The 17,976-nt window shown below is 31.6% G+C and overlaps 1 protein-coding gene across 1 annotated transcript in view; it reads right to left on the minus strand.

Annotated features, from left to right (window-relative positions):
• Positions 1-17,976, minus strand: part of LOC139527258 (lysine-specific demethylase 2B-like) — a 50,485-nt gene that overhangs the window by 3,402 nt on the left and 29,107 nt on the right. Inside the window, exons 7-16 of the mRNA XM_071322598.1 lie at positions 17,811-17,904; positions 16,601-16,754; positions 15,865-15,980; positions 13,371-14,036; positions 10,116-10,199; positions 8,497-8,724; positions 7,873-8,094; positions 5,939-6,058; positions 4,991-5,227; positions 1,256-1,516 (exon numbers count right to left, since the gene is read on the minus strand). Coding sequence (XP_071178699.1) covers positions 1,256-1,516; positions 4,991-5,227; positions 5,939-6,058; positions 7,873-8,094; positions 8,497-8,724; positions 10,116-10,199; positions 13,371-14,036; positions 15,865-15,980; positions 16,601-16,754; positions 17,811-17,904 — 2,182 coding nt within the window. The remainder of the gene's footprint in view (positions 1-1,255; positions 1,517-4,990; positions 5,228-5,938; positions 6,059-7,872; positions 8,095-8,496; positions 8,725-10,115; positions 10,200-13,370; positions 14,037-15,864; positions 15,981-16,600; positions 16,755-17,810; positions 17,905-17,976) is intronic.

Below are 17,976 nucleotides of genomic sequence, written 5' to 3' on the forward strand. Positions count from 1 at the left end.
ATGAAACTAAAATTAACTTACCTTTAAAAATTATCTAATTACATTATATTAACAATAATCACAATTTCTCTTCTTTTTTTCGATATGTAATAACAAAATTGGCACATTCAGATATTCATTAACAAAATGTTCTTTAATATATATACATAAGGATTTGTATACAACCCTAGTAATGTCAATTTGGAATATTGGATGGCAAGAGCATAAATTAATAAAGTAATTTTCATACTAATCTACTTTTATAAAACCTCAGAACTTTATTATTCTTTTAGTTTTAGTACAGTTTATTATCCTTTTTTTTATTATAATTATTTACTCTCATCTCAGTAGGTACATTTTTAAGTTGAAAAAATTTTGATATCTATATTACAGTATCATGATATTATAGAATGTATGAATGGTCATATAATTTTATGTTATGTATATTGTGCTCATATTTTGTCCAATATCCACTTTTTTGGAGTAAAAATTTAAAAAAAAGCTTACTTTACTGAACAGGTATAATTAGTTATCTGATAATTTTATAAATTTCATGAATTTTGTCTTTTTATTTTGTCATTTATTTATTCAATAAAACTTGTCACTGCAATACCTTTCCTTCTTTCCTATGAAAAATACCCCCCCCCAAAAAAAAAAAAATTTTTTTTTTTTTTTTTTTTAATTTAAAATGAAATCCAGGAACAAAACAAAACATATAGAAAATAAATTAAACATATTGGGAATTGAGATCATTGGATTAATTCATTATACTTTAAAAAAAACAATTAATAATCTAAATCAGTATCAAAATAAAAAAAAAAATAAGATAAAAATCAGCTGACTTCACAAAAGTAATAATGATGACATGAACAGAAATTATTTCAACCGCCACAAATCTTTTTAGTATATTGCCCTATATCTAATACAAACATTAGCAATTTAGTATATTGCCCTATATCTAATACAAACATTAGCAATTTAGAACAAAAATGAAATCCATGCCTTATTTTTATCTTGTTTAAAATATAAAGGAAGTTAAATATACTTTTTGGTTCCCAACTTTTATTTTTCAACATCCTAGATATACCAAAGATTAAACTGTCATTTTCTTTTACCCATACTGGCCTTTATAAAATTATATACACCGAGAAAAAAAAAGAAAGTACAACAGATTTGAGCAATGATACACGGCAAGTTTTGAATATCCCCTGAAAGAAACTAGGAACATGAATAACGAATATCAACAGTAGTCCAAAAATCTACGAGGTGTAACTACCTCACGTCTCGGTCTCTTAGCCATGTGATCTGATGTCATGTTTTCATCGCTCAGAGTCGGTGACCTTTTTATGGTTCGTCCCGATCTTGTTTTGACAGACTCTGGTGTTTTTGCAACTCCATTTGTTTTTGGGTTATCTCCCTTGGGTGTCCCTTGTACTTCCTCTGACGTTGGTAGAGGGTTATCAATAACATCACCATGGTCGTCAGGTTTGATAGTTTTCTTTAACGGAGAAGCTTTGACATTTGTTATAGACTTCTTCTACAATAGATTAAATATACAGTTAGAATGCATGCTCAATTCCAGCTTCTGTAAACCAACTTATTTTGCTTCATTTTGCATTTAGCCTTTTGTTTCCCAATACGTGGCGACTCAATTTTGCTATTTTCATATTTACTTGATGAAGCTTTAAATTTTTAACAATGATTTATATTGGAGAAAGTTGTAACTAGATATCATTGAGATGGGTGCCATCTCTGTGGGCCCTGCTGTGAATAATGTGCATTAAAAAATTGTATCTTTACCATAGGACATGGGTTTGTCAACTGAAATCAAAGTTTTTGACCTTGACCTTTGACCTAGGAAGTTGTAAATAAATTATAACACATCCTTTGGTGTTGGTTTATAAACATGTCAAGTATAAACTTTGAAATGATAACGGTTCTCAAGATATAGAGTGGACACGATCTTTACCATAGGACATGGGGTTGTCAAATGAAACCAGTTTTTGACCTTGACCTTTGACCTAGGAAGTTGCACATAAATTATGACACACCCTTTGGTGTTGGTTTATATACATGTCAAGTATAAACTTTGAAATGATAACGGTTCTCAAGATATAGAGCGGACACGATCTTTACCATAAGACATGGGGTTGTCAACTGAAACCAAAGTTTTTGACCTTGACCTTTGACCTAGGAAGTTGTACATAAATTATGACATACCCTCTGATATTGGTTTATATACATTTCAGGTATAAACTTTAAAATGATAATGGTTCTCAAGATATAGAGCGGACACAATCTTTACCATAGGACATGGGGTTGTCAACTGAAACCAAAGTTTTTGACCTTGAACTTTGCCCTAGGCAGTCGTTCATAAATTATGACACACCCTCTGGTGTAAGTTCATATACATGTCAAGTATAAACTTTGAAATCATAACGGTTCTCAAGATATAGAGCGGACACGATCTTCACCACAGGACACAGGGTTGTCAACTGAAACCAAAGTTTTTTTACCTTGACCTTTGACCTAGGAAGTTGTACATACATCATAACACGCCCTCTGGTGGTGGTTAATAAACATGTAAAGTATAAAGTATGAAATCATAATGGTTCCCTAGATATGGAGCGGACACAAAGTTAAAGTGTTACGGACGGACGGACAGACTGATCACTATAGGGCGACCCACCTAAAGGTGGGGCCCTAATTAGAGGCTCTCAAGAGCCTGTGTCCCTCACCTTGGTCTATGTGCATATTAAACAATGGATGCAGATAAATTTGTGACAAAATTGTGCTTTGTTGATGGTGATGTGTTTGTAGACGAACTTTATCTTTATCTATAATGAACTTGGCCCAGTAATTACAGTGGAAAATATTTTGTAAAAAATTTACAAAACTTTATGGTGAAAATTGTCAAAAATTGACTATAAAGAGCAAATTCTTATGAATATAGAATACTTTTAGAAAGAACCAGATGCTCCGCAGGGCGTAGCTTTATACGACCGCAGAGGTTGAAACCTGAACGGTTGGGGCAAGTATGGACACAACATTCAAGCTGGATTCAGCTCTAAATTTGGATTGTGATTAAATAGTTGACACAGCATAGGTTTCTGACACCGAATGAATGTGTTCTAATGAACTTAAAATTTTTGTTTTCTCTTAGAGCAATTCACTATGCTGTTGAATATTAATCCTCTCAAAAAAATGTTTGAAGAAATTTTCTTTTTTATTTATGAAATTTCAAATGAGAAAAATTGAACCCAATTTTTTTAATCACATCCCCCTTTCCCTAATTCCAAAACTAATCTCAATTAAAATTTCTAATGGAGTTTGCAACAATAACTACTCATTTAAATACATCATAAAATATTAAGATGTAAAAACACTGCTTGTTATCACTGAATGGTAAAGATTATTTTAATTTATCAGTTGGTAGTAAAAAGTGAATATACATTGTATATCGTATATAACAAAGATTTAAGTTGATTCTGGACAAAGAAAGATAACTCCAATTTAAAAAAAATCTTGCTATTGCACAATATTTTGCAATTAGATATTTCTTGCTTACTATTCTGGACAAAGAAAGATAACTCTAATTAAAAAAAAATTTGCTATTTCACAATATTGTGAAATTAGATATTTCTTGCCATTGCGCAATACTGTGCAATTGAAAAGACTTGCTATTGCACAATACTTAATATAATAATTTTAGATCCTGATTTGGACCAACTTGAAAACTGGGCCCATAATAAAAAATCTAAGTACATTTTTGGATTCAGCATATCAAAGAACCCCAAGATTTCAATTTTTGTTAAAATCAGACTAAGTTTAATTTTGGACCCTTTGGACTTTAGTGTAGACCAATTTGAAAACAGGACCAAAAATGAAGAATCTACATACACAGTTAGATTTGGTATATCAAAGAACCCCATTTATTCAATTTGTGATGAAGTCAAACAAAGTTTAATTTTGGACCCTGATTTGGACCAACTTGAAAACTGGGCCAATAATCAAGAATCTAAGTACATTTTTAGATTCAGCATATCAAAGAACCTAATTGATTCATTTTTTGTCAAAATCAAACTAAGTTTAATTTTGGACCCTTTTTGGCCCCTAATTCCTAAACTGTTGGGACCTAAACTCCCAAAATCAATACCAACCTTCCTTTTGTAGTCATTAACATTGTGTTTAAATTTCATTGATTTCTATTTACTTAAACTAAAGTTATTGTGCGAAAACCAAGAATAATGCTTATTTGGGCCCTTTTTTGGCCCCTAATTCCTAAACTGTTGTAACCAAAACTCCCAAAATCAATCCCAACCGTTCTTTTGTGGTCATAAACCTTGTGTCAAAATTTCATAGATTTCTATTAACTTAAACTAAAGTTATAGTGCGAAAACCAAGAAAATGCTTATTTGGGCCCTTTTTGGCCCCTAATTCCAAAAATGTTGGGATCAAAACTCCCAAAATCAATACCAACCTTCCTTTTGTGGTCATAAACCTTGTGTTAAAATTTCATAGATTTCCATTTACTTTTACTAAAGTTAGAGTGCGAAAACTAAAAGTATTCGGACGACGACGACGAAGACGACGCCAACGTGATAGCAATATACGACGAAAATTTTTTCAAATTTTGCGGTCGTATAAAAACTATATGAAAGCTTAGTACTGACATTTTTAAAGCAATTCAAAATAATAACAGTTCCTTCAGCATGGAAATGACTATAGTATACCTATACAAACTGATAGAATAATTTTGTCACATCATGAAAGTGGAGTTAAAGTCTTATAGGATTGTAGTAAAATTGAGAATGGAAATGGGGAATGTGACAACGAGACAACAACCCCACCATAGAGCAGACAACAGCAGAAGGTCACCAACAGGTCTTTAATACAACGAGAAATTCTCGCACCCAGAGGCGTCCTTCAGCTAGCCTTAAATTTTTCAATTATTTTGCTTCATTTTAATCCATTGTTAAAACAAATTAAATAATTTTCAACAATTATTTACCATTTTAAGAGGAGATCTCTGTTTAGACATTGCTGGTGATGACTTTTTCTCTTTGATTCCATCAGTTATTTTCCTTTTTGCTGTCAACTTCTTTTTCAGACCATCTTTCTTCCCTTTGATTGGTTCCTGGTTGTCTGTTGTTACTTTTTGGGGTGATACAGCTGCATCATCATAACATTCCATTTCTAAAGCCACTTCGTCTAAATCTGTTTCACTGGCATAGGATATTGGAGAGTGCTGGAAACAAATTTAAAATCAATTAAAAATACATACCAGTTGTAGATCCAGAAATTTTTATGAGTGGGGGACCTACTGACTGCCAAAGAGGGGACCAGCTCTGGTCATGCTTCAGTGATTCCATTTATAATCAACCCAATTTTCCCAAGAAAAGGAGAGCCCTGAAGAATTGCAGACTCATCTGTAGTTTTACTGTAAAAAATTAAGTTTACCTGGTGACCTGTAGGGGTAACAGGTAAATGGATATTTGTGACAGTAAAACTACTAATGGATGTCTCTATAGCTTCAAAATTACCATACAGTCATCTCTTTTCTAATATAAAATAAACAAATCTACAATTCTAGCTATTATTTTGGCGTATTATTTTCATTAAATGAAAATTCAGAGAAATGTTTTCTTTGACAGCACAGCTAGTTGATGTCATAAGTATGTTGGGCGTATGATAGGTAAACACTGGACATTTCCTAGCTTCACGCACACCTCAAAATGTAATAAAATTTACAAGCAAGTTGATTTCTAGCTGCAAAATGTAATTTTTGCTTATCTTGGAGAAATTACATGTCAAAATTTAGGAATTTAAAATGACAATTCCCTTAGATAAACCCAAGACAGTTATAAGAAGAATGGTACACTGATCAACATTCTATCAGCACCATTGATTTAAAATAATTGAACCAGAATAATCAATATGATTTTAAGTCCTATTTTACCATCTGTTCTTTGACTGTAACCCGTTTTCCTTCAGTTTCCTTTGGTATATTTTTGACATCAGGTATCAATACTGCTGGTACTATTGGATCCTCATTTTTTACTTCAGTTTTAACCCTAAGCTGCAACAGACATTACATAATTTAAATTAGGTATTCTATTGAAATTTTTAAAATTGGTTGATAAAAATTTACCGGTGAACAAGATTGCATGTGTTGTTGTGCTAAGCATATCCCTACTTGTAATTCAAAGTGTCAGACAAATAGATGTCGGACATATCCCAAAAGTTCACACACATGACTTTTGAGCTGATGACCAAATATGACATCTTCCTGAGAAAAGTTTGATGAAAAAGTTTCAGTTGATCCATCAGGGTTGAGGTTGTAAACTTCAAAGTATCTTTTCAGTGATTTTGTAAAGTACTTTCATAGTACAGTTTTATTTCATTACAGCTTTAAATAATTACATTGTATTTTATTTTGTAGAAAGTCAACAAGAGTATTTTCCACTTATATTACTCAAGTCAACAAATTTCTACAACAAATGCAAATACTCTCAGATCTGTCCTTAATGTCCTTTTTTGTTTTACTTAGGTGTTGGTTTTTTTTGTGTGCTTTGTATTGATCTGATGAGTTTGGCCCTTTTCAAGTGATTCTTATGTTTGTTCTGATATTGTACTGTTACACAACTGTCCCAGGTTAGCGGGAGGGTTTTGTCCCAGCAAACATGTCTAACCTCGCAACATTCTGTATGTGCCTATCCCAAGTCAGGAGCCTCTAATTCAGTGGTTGTCATTTGTTGCTGTTTATCATATTTGTTTTTCGTTTCTTGTTTTGTACATACCCAGTAAATTAGACTGTTAATTTTCTTGTTTGGTTTGTGTAACAAATGTCATTTTAGCTTACTATACAATATTGGGTTTGCTCATTGTTGAAGGCCCTACGATGACCTATTGTTGTTAACTTCTACTTTTTTGGTCTCTGGTGAAGAGTTTTCTCATTGGCAATTATATCCAATCTGCTTATTTTTAAATATCCATGATAGACAGGTGTAATGTGGAACCAGTCATTCTGAAGGTCGTCAGACATTGGGCAAAGTCCAGTGAAAATTGGTTTGGTCCAGTTAAGTGATATGCGTTACTGGACCAAATGACTAGTATTTTTTTTTTAACTTTATCCAAATCAGATGTGTAAATGTCCTGTAAAAAAGAGTCTGGTACAATTAACAAGAATGGTTTACCGGACCAAATGTCCAGTTGATTTCTCAGAGCCTTTGGAACCACTTTGGAACCATGCAAATTTTCATTTAAACTTACTCATTTGCTTAACATTAGTAAATGATCATCATATATGTCACAGATAATATATTTATATTTTTTTCGTATTCATTTTTTTCTCAATCATAATCACTTTGGTTACATATACATGTACTGCTATTATTTCATATATTCATATACATTCATATTCATGAGTTCATATGGGAGCTGACCTGATGCGACCTGCAATGCCATGAATTTCTATACATGTTACTTATATTTACATGCATGAGTAAAATGCATGCTTTCACCCGCTGAAAGTTGTTATTTTAAGGGTACTAACCACTACCACTCTTGGTTCATTAGTCACTGTACAAGGTGTTAGTTTAAAACTATGGCTATTATATTTTCAGTAATAAAATTCTGTTCACCTATCACTAGTATTATAGAAGTTGTAAAGCCATTTCATATACAAGAGTGACCATTTCTAACTGCGACAACTATTTATGACATTACAATTGACATTATTGTACACATTTCCCTTAGAATCTAACACTGATTTTTCTGTACATGATTACATTTAATGATTCTTTTAAGAATCCTGTAAACATATTGAAACAATTCTATTGTGTGCAAGTACATATTTGTGTGGTTACACATTAAAAGTACACAAATCTCTACCTGTAGTGGTCCCTTTGTTGTGTCATGTAAACACTTGGGACATTCCCATTGTTGTCGGATATCTTCGTTAATAACACCCTCGCTGTTTAAGTTCTCGTACTTCTGATGTAAACAAGGAACGTGGATAATCTCCCAACATAAACTGCACTCCATTAACTGGTTTGGTTCTGGTTGGTCGGCTTTATTACAAATCAAACAGGTGGCATTGTGTGGTAGTACAGGCTGTAACATATAAAAATAATAACTGAAAAGGCCTTTTTTTAGCAGGACCAAAGCAAATAGAGAACTTAATATATAGCGGGAAATTTGGGTAATGACTTTACTTTTTGCTAATTTTGTGAATGAAAGGAATCACGAAATAAGAATGATAAAAAATGAAATATCAGTCAGATTTGGTCCTTGAAATCATAAAACTTGAACAACATAAAATTTAGGCCATTTTAACTTGTTTGGATGAATCAACGCTGTCATTTATCGTTTCCAGTTTACAATTTAATCAAAGTGTTATAGCACTTTAAAAAGCATTTGCTGTCTATCTAAAAGAAAATGTAAAAATCTTTATAGTTTCGTTTAAACTGTTTCCACTAAACTTAAACACATTTGATCAGCTTTTGCTATACTTACAGAAAGACACTGCTTGCTTTTACAACATTGCTTCATTCTGCCTGATCCACCAAACTTTTTCATATCTTTACAAAAGTTACATTCCCCACAATCTGACCGTGTGCATGGTTCACATTTCTTACATCTTGTTCTCCGACGACGTACAACCTCAGACTTCTGTAATTTTCCCTTAGCAGCCTTGGGTGCTTTCTGTCCAGTAGAAGTATACTGTTTTTTTGGTTTGATAACCTGTAGCAGACAATACAGATAAATTAATACTGTAATCTTATATTTTATTTTAATTAAACATCATTATAACAATATTAATTGTTGAATATAAAGTTAGAAAGGAATATTGAACTTAGAATAGTCATTTGGGAATAGTTTTGAATTCTGGAAAATTGATAAGAAATGTAATGATATTGCCTTAAGAAATAACTAACTACGGTAAATTCAGAAATAAATGCATGCATTTATTGTTGAGATTTTGTCAATTTTGACTAAAATGCGATTTTAATAAGAATTGTTATTATAAATGTTATAGTCAGGACCACCAAGGACTAGAATCACTCAGATGACTGATTTCTTGTTGTTTGCTTAAAGTTAGAAGAAAGGAATGACCGATGAAAAATAATGTCTATCCAATTCTTGCACCAATGCATGCATATGTCATAAACTTAGTTAACTGTGCACGATTTTATCATTTTTTACGCAACCATATCATATAATCGTCAATTTTTTTCTCTCGGTTTGCTAAGATTTCACAAATATGGCTGTTCATTAAATGCTGTGTTTTGAAGCCGAAATTTACCTATAGTAACCTTAAAGTCAACAATCAACAAAAAAGCATGGGTATTGAGCATGTGTTTAATATGTTCAATCAGATTATTGTTTATTTTAATGACATATCCATGTGTATTGCATCCACTGGATTTTTACGAAGGAGCCACGCTAAGGTCACTATGCATACAGAAAATATGTCGGCGAATTGCTTCCTGAGTAAACTTCTTCTAAATGTGGACAAATTAAAGAATTTTCTTCAGAAAAAAGTATATGTACATAAGTCATATAATGGAAACTATTCATTTAGTTATAAAAAACATATGCAGGTTTTTTTTTTAAATTAGGTTTCATATGACTTGTTTAGGTTCAGTGGCAAAATTTTCATACCTATTCAAAATTATCACTTATACAATATAGCAGATTTTCACAAGTGTAAAGTTTTATGACTGAGAACCCTGCTCCTGTTTATTTAACCGAATGGTGTTATTATATCTACCAACATATTAATGTATAATTTCCATCTTATATATCCTCATACCTTTTTTAATGGTGATTTTAGAATTTCACACCTATTTTAAATCCATAGTTTTGTATGATTGTCTGATGCCAACATTTTTTCAAGTAGAATTCCTTTATACCCACTTCAGATCTAATACATACAATGACATCAAATTCCATCTTATATATTCTCATAATGTATAGCAGGTTATTTTCGTAGGTGTAAAATTTCACGATTTTCATTGAATAAGGTATACAAAATATTTTGGCGGATTCAAAACTTTTATCAATACCTTTGCATGGACATTTTAAATTTGGCGAAAATTAACACCCCCAGAAAATAACCCACTATACCGTACCTTCTTAGATGGTGGCCAATAAGTAATGGTCTCTCCTGTGATTGCAAGCTGTGCATTGTCCTGGAGATGGTCTATTACCAATTGCTGCAAAATAAATAAATAAATATTTCAAGAAAACTAATTGGTTCTACTTATAAATATTTAAAATGTCTCATCTTAGTAAAAAAAATAAGTTTCAAGATAACAAACTCTAAATAAGGGTAGTTTGTGGAACCAGGCTAAACACAGTTTCTTTTCTGAAACATTTGCAAAATTATCTCCCTTTTGAATAATATAATCTCTATCAAAAGACCAGATCTGTCAACAGTTTCAATTAAAGTAATGAAAGTTTAACATCTATGAGACAGCAACCTAACAACTAATGAAATCAAAAAAGAAACTTAGAAACTTAATATGTGTAGAGTAGGGTGCTCATTTTCGCCATATCTGTCCATGTTATCTTCAGTTTATGTTCAGGTCCTTATGTTTTTGAAGTATACTGATATTTCTATATAGAGATAACTTCAAATGCAAAATATTCTTAGCTTTAAAATGTGTTTATTTTGAGAAAAATCATTTAAAATGTTGGATTAAAGGGTGTTTGAAATTTCCTGATGTTTTGTCAACGGGGGACACATATTCGCCGTTGTTACACATCTATTTAAAACCAAATAACTGCACCTTTAAACAATATGTATCAAATATATTTCATTATAGATGAATAGCAGACATTTGAAAGGTGTAAAAAAACTGAAATTTAGGGCAATCAGTAAAAGAATTACTAAAGAAATACTTCTTTGAAATGGTTTTTTCATTCAGGAAATTGGCTGAAAATCGTTGTCCGTTTTTCGGTCCTTTGCAGTAAGTGCTGAAATTTGGTCTCATTTTCAAAAATTATCATATTTGTATAAAAATATAATTTACCAGCATATTTCTTCAATTTCAACCGTCCTTTGAAGTTTTTACACCTCAAAATCATAAAATGTGTCCACGGCGAATATGTGCGCCCCACTCTATAGTCTAATTAATTCATTATTGTTTACATCATATAAGATGTTCTTATTGAAATAAACACAAAACAAGTCAGTCATCTTTATCATGTTTAAGTCAAGTTTCTAACTAGCCATAACAATATCAGGATAATCAATTTTCTGGAATTAATGTAACTTCAGTAAAACCTGCATAAAAAGATCCTCTACAGATCCAGAGAAAACTGACATTATGAAATATGAACTTTGAAGTGAGGTTCATAATGCAAACATTTTTCTACAGTGGGAAAAGAAGAAATTGACATTCATGACAAAATAGGGCTACATGTTATAGAAAATACCTTTATTGCAGGTTTGACTGTATGTAATAGATGTATGTTATAGAAGAGACCTTTATATCCGGTTTCTCGGTATGTAATAGATGTATGTTATAGAAGAGACCTTTATTGCAGGTTTGACTGTATGTAATAGATGTATGTTATAGAAGAGACCGTTATAGCAGGTTTCACTGTATGTAATAGATGTATGTTATAGAAGAGACCTTTATAGCAGGTTTCACTGTATGTGATAGATGTATGTTATAGAAGAGACCTTTATAGCAGGTTTCACTGTATGTAATAGATGTATGTTATAGAAGAGACCTTTATAGCAGGTTTCACTGTATGTAATAGATGTATGTTATAGAAGAGACCTTAATTGCAGGTTTGACTGTATGTAATAGATGTATGTTATAGAAAAGACCTTAATGGCAGGTTTCGCTGTATGTAATAGATGTATGTTATAGAAAATACCCTTATTGCAGGTTTGACTGTATGTAATAGATGTATGTTATAGAAGAGACCTTTATAGCAGGTTTAACACTGGTTCCACTGTATGTAATAGATGTATGTTATAGAAGACCTTTATATTAGGTTTGACTGTATGTAATAGAGGTATGTTATAGAAGAGACCTTTATAGCAGGTTTCACTATATGTAATAAATGTATGTTATAGAAAATACCTTTATTGCAGGTTTGACTGTATGTAATAGATGTATGTTATAGAAGAGACCTTTATAGCAGGTTTAACACAGGTTTCACTGTATGTAATAGATGTATGTTATAGAAGACCTTTATATTAGGTTTGACTGTATGTAATAGAGGTATGTTATAGAAGAGACCTTTATAGCAGGTTTCACTGTATGTAATAGATGTATGTTATAGAAAATACCTTTATTGCAGGTTTGACTGTATGTTATAGAAGAGACCTTTATAGCAGGTTTCGCTGTATGTAATAGATGTAGGTTATAGAAAATACCTTTATTGCAGGTTTGACTGTATGTAATAGATGAATGTTATAGAAGAGACCTTTATAGCAGGTTTCACTGTATGTAATAGATGTATGTTATAGAAGAGACCTTTATAGCAGGTTTCGCTGTATGTAATAGATGTATGTTATAGAAGAGACCTTTATATCAGGTTTCGATGTATGTAATAGATGTAGGTTATAGAAGAGACCTTTATTTCAGGTTTCACTGTATGTAATAGATGTATGTTATAGAAGAGACCTTTATATCAGGTTTCGTTGTATGTAATAGATGTATGTTATAGAAGAGACCTTTATAGCAGGTTTCACTGTATGTAATAGATGTATGTTATAGAAGAGACCTTTATAGCAGGTTTCGCTGTATGTAATAGATGTATGTTTTAGAAGAGACCTTTATAGCAGGTTTCACTGTATGAAATAGATGTATGTTATAGAAGAGACCTTTATAGCAGATTTCACTGTATGTAATAGATGTATGTTATAGAAGAGATCTTTATAGCAGATTTGACTACGTGTGTTATAGAAGAGACCTTTATAGCAGGTTTCGCTGTATGTAATAGATGTAGGTTATAGAAGAGACCTTTATAGCAGGTTTCGCTGTATGTAATAGATGTATGTTATAGAAGAGACCTTTATATCAGGTTTCGCTGTATGTAATAGATGTATGTTATAGAAGAGACCTTTATAGCAGGTTTCGCTGTATGTAATAGATGTAGGTTATAGAAGAGACCTTTATAGCAGGTTTCACTGTATGTAATAGATGAATGTTTTAGAAGTGACCTTTATAGTAGATTTCACTGTATGTAATAGATGTATGTTATAGAAGAGACCTTTATAGCAGGTTTCGCTGTATGTAATAGATGTATGTTATAGAAGAGACCTTTATAGCAGGTTTCGCTGTATGTAATAGATGTATGTTATAGAAGAGACCTTTATAGCAGGTTTCACTGTATCTAGATTTTCTGTTTTCTTAGTAACTTACTTTTGCCTCTCTGAGTACACCCTCAGGATCAATCAGGTCTTTAGGGATACCTTTCTTAGATGGAGGCAAGTCTTCCAACCATTCAATCATTTTTTTCAATCCTTTTATCTCCCACTTCGTTAAATGAACATTCTTACGTTCTCTTTTCGTTCGTCTGATTTCGATTGATCCTGCCGAACTATTTGAATCCTCATTCATTTTCAATTTGCTTGCTTTGGAAGTTATTTCTTTTGATACATTTGAAAAATCAATATCACCATGGTGACCAGCAATATCATCTGGTCTCTCGTATATTTCAGTGTCTGCAGAACTACAACTATCAGATGTAGATTTCCGAGGTGATTGTTTCAACTTTATTGCCGATTTTTCATCATCAGCGGAAGGAGATTTTTTCACACTTTGGTGGTCTATTCTAGTGAGTTCTATTTTGATACTTTTTGAAATATTTGAAGTTCCAATTTCCGGAGAATTTTTCGATTCCATTTGTCCATTTTCTTGTGAACATCTTGACGAGGGTCTAGAATCATCTTGACAATCTGGTTTCTCGTCCTCCTGATTCTCAGATGGAAGTTCAATGCACTGCTTCCCTGTCAGACAGCACAAGTATTGAGCCAAAACATACCATGCTATTTCGGCATAAAATGGATATCGAAATTTATGAGGCACCTGTAAATAGAAATAAATCTGTCATAATCATAATCACAGGTATGGTTGCCAAACTTGTTTAAGTACATGGTATAAAAGTATCAATTTGATTTGTTACAACAAATTCAGGTGTTTTTATTTTTGGCGTTTGAATCATATCATTCAGGATATATAAGAATGATTGTTATGCAAAATAATTAATGTATTATTTTCTTCATATGTAAATCATAAAGAAATCAATACACATTCAATACGCAACCAATTTCTATAATTATTGTTTTTATCTATCATCTTAACCTAAAATGGAAATAACTACAGAATGCAAGGTGCCTGAATTACTTACATTTATTTTATTTTGCCAAATAAGCATAAAAATAAGTTTTGTATGAGAACATAAACCAAAACATAAAACATATGCAGCAAGTTTTATTTCAAATTATTCAGTGATTCTAGAACAGTCTATGAACTAAGCCCAAGAATTTGCATCAAAATGATGTTGAATAAAAAGTGAACTTATCTCCTGCACCACTTAGAAAACACCATATTTTCAAATTAAACTGTCACATCAATTATATTATGTTAGTTCACAGACACCACATGGTTTTTCTCTCAATCTATAGGTGACAATTGTTGCAAGAAGGGATAATAATGAAATACACAATACCGTAAAAAGAAAAGTGGTTTTTTTTGTGATTTTGATATTTTACAAAATTTTATTTTTTCAATAAATTGCAAGATTAAAATAATTTAAAAACCATATATAAAAATAATTAGTTTTCAAATAAATCTTGAAAGGCAGGATACATCAAAGAATATTTCCAATTTTTTTTTCTTAAATTTAGAAAAAAGGGGGGAGGGTCTACTCCAAATGTGCCTGTGCATTTTCCTAAAAATTTCAAAGTTTTACAATTTTGTGTTTAAAACATCTGTTCTTTAAGTAATATAATCAATCGCCTTATCAGTATGAAATGACAGATTTATAGCACTACTTAACCATTTTATAATTGAGAGAAGATATTTAATTTTCACTTTCTTGTGCATGGATCTAGGACTGAGAAGAGATCTTTCAAAATCAGACAAATTGGCTTCTATTTATTTTTTGGCAAGCTTAAGAAAAAGTAACAACATTTCGTAACACCTTCTAGGACATGATTTGTTTTCAATTCATAGTATCTGCTTTTGAAAAGAAAAAAAGCAAACATCAATTTTCTAGAGAGTGTACATATAAAATGTGACCTCAGATGGTGGCCATTTTTTATTTTAAATAAGGTAATAAGGAATTAAAAAAGGAAGTTTACTTTTAAGCAATTATTGCTGGATTACCTATTTTTTTTTACTGTTATGCTAATTGAAAGTATATATATATATATATATATATACATAAGTACGTCTGAGTCAGACGAGTTGTATATATATATGTATATCAAACATAAGATCATGTACATGTACAATAGCTAGTTGATCAATGCTAACTATTGAACTCATAAAAAATCTTGCCCATTCAATCTTTTTATATCAATTTCATTAAACATATGCAGTGGCGGATCCAAGGAGGGGGGGGGGGGGGGGGGGGGGGGGTTCCAGGGGTTGGAACTACCCCTTTGTTTTGGATGATCAGTGCATTTGAATGGGGACACATAGTTGGAACCCTCCTTTTTAAAATGGCTGGATCCGCGCCTGATATGATACTACGGATTCATTTATTTTCGTCCGACCAATTTCGTGGAAAACTTGCAAGTTGGTAAATATTTAATTAAGTGGTTTTACCCAAGTTTGCATACGCGTCATTTGATGAACATTTAATTTTGTGATTCACTTATTCCCACAAAATCCACTAAAAATTACTTACATGTGTTCTGTCCTCAATATCAGACACGGTTAACTGGGTCTCCATGTTGTAATTGTGAAGAAAATTACCTCCAAACACTAGAGAGTCTTCAGGTGTATAAACTCCATGAATCCAACCTAAAATAACAGAATAAGTTTTATAGGTGATACTGACTTCAAGTTTTATATCTATTTCATTCATACCATAATTAATATTACAGTAAAATATCTATATTTTTAAATATGAATATTTGACAAATGAGGGAGGAAAAAATTAATGCATGTTTTAATCTTAAAAAAAAATACAAGATGAAACATGTGTCTGAAGATTTTTTTTAATATTGGCTATGGTTCCTACATCTAGAGGGTCACAAACATCTAAATGGTCTAGGTAGTGCATCTCATGGCACAGTGGTTTGTTATCAAAAGACAGACACCAATCAGACTTTTCTATGATTGCCAGTATTTAATATTAAGCAAACAATCAATCAATCCTTGCCCAAGTACATGCCTTTCTTTGATAATGGACCGTCTTTCTCAATCAACATAAACTGAACTCTTTTCAGTTGTTTTTTTCAAAACAGAAATCCATTGTGAATTTTCTAAGAGAAATATCTTGAAACAAACTCTTTCTTTCCTTTTACAAAATCTATATTCTTTTTCCAAAGCTCTATTGTCTTACTTGCAATAAATTGTGTACCACTTAAACAATTAACTGAAATACACATATAGTTTCAGTTTCCATGGTAACTACTTACCTGATGGTATGATGAAAGTGTACCCAGCATGCAATGTAATTCTTTCACATCCCTCAACCTTGTCTGCCAAGAAAATGTCACCTTGTTTCCCTGACAACACCCAGGTTAAGTAGATTTCCATGTTTTTTGGTGTTGGTGGAATTAACCAAAATACCTGAAAACAGAAACAATTTAAATCCACTTTCTATGTGCTGTTTACTTTTTTTAAGTGTGGATATAACTGCATTTTATTTCTTTTATTTCATTTCTGTACATATGTGTTGCATATCAATAGTTCAAAATTGTGATGAAAATCTTCATATAAAAATCAAAGTGCTTTTGATTGCTATCATTTGACATTTTGAACTGCATTGTATTTTATATTAAACTAAGCAATGGAACAAATTTAGACAAAAGTTTTTAACTAGAGTTATTCCTCTTTGTCAATAACAGTTAGATTCATTATTGCAACTTTGATATGAAATCTTTAATACAAGAAATATGGGTATTTTAAAAAATTTACATCATTTCATATCTTTACTTCACTGCAACTCTGTTAGTAATTAGGGTAAAGATAAGGTCTGGAATATAGGTTAATATAGCTGTGTGACAGTGTCAATAGGGTTTTGATTGCATGAGTGCATACTTAACTCAAAATAATTTTAGAATAACAAATCAAAGAGTTCAACTAAACTTAAATATTCAACTGGTGATCAAACATCAAATAATTCATGAGTTAATTATTAGTATTGTTCAGTCTCACATAGAACATTTTTTTTCTAAATTCAATTTCTTGGATAAGTAATTCTTTTTATAACATTGATCATGGGCTTTCAAGTGAAAATAGACTTTTTTAATTCACAATATTATGAATATAATGGTATTTAGATAAAGCATAACATTGGTACCTATTAAAACGTTTAAACCCACTGCATTTGTTTGTACCGGTCCTAAGTCAGTAATCTGGTGTTCAGTAGTTGTTGTGTGTAAATGTGGTTCATAAGTGTTTCTCATTTTTTGTGTAGATTAGACCGTTGGTTTTCCTGTTTGAATGGTTTACACATCATTTTGGGGCCCTTTATAACTTGCTGTTTAGTGTGAACCAAGGTTCCATGTTGAAGACCGTACATTGACCTATACTGATTTACTTTTACAAATTGTGACTCGGATTGAGAGTTGTCTCATTGGCACTCATACTACATCTTTCTAGATTTATATATCTAGCACTTACTTTTTTCCCGTGTAGTATATGATACCATACAGATGTACCACCAAAATCTACATGGAAATCTGTATAACATCCCTTCACACTCATTAAACAATATCTAAAATATATTAATATATATAATATAAAATGTTGTCACAGACGTATGTCCCACCTTGTTATTTTAATATTG

The sequence above is a fragment of the Mytilus edulis genome, chromosome 6, assembly GCF_963676685.1.
Source record: "Mytilus edulis chromosome 6, xbMytEdul2.2, whole genome shotgun sequence".
NCBI classification, from domain to species: domain Eukaryota; kingdom Metazoa; phylum Mollusca; class Bivalvia; order Mytilida; family Mytilidae; genus Mytilus; species Mytilus edulis.